Consider the following 1,695-nt stretch of genomic DNA (forward strand, 5'->3'; position numbering starts at 1 on the left):
ACGATAATATTTTACACTAATTTGATTGATAAAGTATAGAAATGATATATTTTAAGATAGATACTTTGATAATATTTCTTTTACAACATTTTAACATTATCTATGTGTTATTATATAATTGATCTAAAATTATTTCACAATCAATAATACTAATCATAAACATTAATATAGACCAATCGCAGAATGACACGTAGATGATGAAAAAATATTGTCATATCATTATCGTATATTTTATAATTTAGTTTAAAAGAAATTATAGTTTAAAAAACATATATATTTAATCCTAAATTAAAATTCTATTCCATATGCATTTTAAAAAGTTTAATATGCTTATTTTGTTTGCTGAATAAAGAAAAAGTTTAACAGTTACTACAGTCCACATTAATAAATCAGAAAATCAAAGTTCATTCCATGTTTTCTTATTATGACAGATACCAGGAGATTGAACCTCGTAATACAGGTAATTTAGGGTGACCCAAATTCCAAGGTGATTGCTTCCTTTGTCTTCTTCCTCACTTCTCTTCCGATCCTAACAGTCCGAACGCTCCGCGGCGGCTGGGGGTTCGCCGGAGAAATCTCCGGTGTCTGGCGGAGGGTGGTGGCGATATCCACGAAGGCGCTGAGAATGAACTTGTGCCACTTCTTCTGGTTCAGATTCATGTGACAGAACAAAAGCTCCTGCATGAAGCCCCAATCTACCTTTTCACTCTTCTTCAATCTACCACAAAAATCAACGTTAAATTTAATTATTTTCTAAGAAATCGTCTCCAAAAAAAGTTGATATCAGACAATATATAAGAAACAAAAACTAAAAGACTGAAATTTCACACGGCAAAAACATGAAAATATTCCACTGATTCATGGTTGTTTCAGCGTACCTTGCTTCAACCATGCCCTCCATGGACCGACGGAAATCCTCGGTGGGTCTGGCGGAGTTGGCCAAAACCACCACGCAATTACTCAGAACGGTGGTTTGTTCCTCCGTGCTCTCGGGCTCAGACATGGTCAAACTGGATAGTCCTGCTTCGGTTGTTGTGTCTGTGTAGAGGTTCAGTGGCGAATCATCGAACCTTAGAGAAGAGTCAAATCTGACAGAGTCTAGTTTGGGAGAATTTTGTTCTTTGGATTCATTGTTGGTGGTGGTTTCTTCACGATCGAGGAATAGGTTCTTGAAATTCTCGATGAGAAAGCGATCAATGTCTGCTAACATGGCTTCGTCGTCCTTGGCGTTGGTGGTGTTTTTTTTGGTGATGTTTTTGTTGCTGTCCATGTCGATAGAAGAAGTCCTAGGATGCTTGCAACCTTTGGGGACCCATTTCTTAGAGGATAATTGAACCATGGAACGTTGGGGTTTGATTTTGATGAGATAATCTCTCAGGGATTTCGAGATTTTCTTTGACATTTTTGGTTTAAGAATGTTTTTGTTCATTGGGATTCCAGGGACGACTTTGAAGAGAATATGAAGAGTGTAATTTATAGATGAATAAATCAGTAGCTTTGGAAAGGATCATGGAGAAAATTTTTCATGAATTAATTAAGGTGTGTTTTATTATTTATTATTATTATTATTTGTATTTGGTAAAAAGAAAACATGGTTCTTGTTGAAAGTTATGATCCTAGTATATCATGTCATATTCAAAGGAATAATTCAATTTAAAGGTTGTGTTTTTTTTTTCTATAAATCGTGATTATGTG

General features: G+C 35.0%; 1 protein-coding gene across 1 annotated transcript; it reads right to left on the reverse strand.

The window, feature by feature from the left end:
- Nucleotides 1–347: 347 nt before the first annotated feature.
- LOC108320446 (transcription repressor OFP14) lies at nt 348–1,429 on the reverse strand. Its single transcript, XM_017551866.2, has 2 exons — nt 879–1,429; nt 348–718 (listed from the first exon to the last, which is right to left on the reverse strand). The coding sequence occupies exons 1-2, from the start codon at nt 1,427–1,429 to the stop codon at nt 466–468; spliced, it is 804 nt and encodes a 267-aa protein (XP_017407355.2). The 3' UTR covers nt 348–465.
- Nucleotides 1,430–1,695: the final 266 nt, after the last annotated feature.

Source organism: Vigna angularis, chromosome 9, assembly GCF_016808095.1.
Source record: "Vigna angularis cultivar LongXiaoDou No.4 chromosome 9, ASM1680809v1, whole genome shotgun sequence".
Classification (NCBI taxonomy): Eukaryota; Viridiplantae; Streptophyta; class Magnoliopsida; order Fabales; family Fabaceae; genus Vigna; species Vigna angularis.

Bases quoted from the DNA above. Each gene is read 5' to 3' on its own strand.
- LOC108320446 (XM_017551866.2), bottom strand. From the start codon at position 1,429: ATGAACAAAAACATTCTTAAACCAAAAATGTCAAAGAAAATCTCGAAA. The intron at 719-878 runs GTACGCTGAAAC...TTTTTGTGGTAG, and splicing joins GAGGGCATGGTTGAAGCAAG to ATTGAAGAAGAGTGAAAAGG.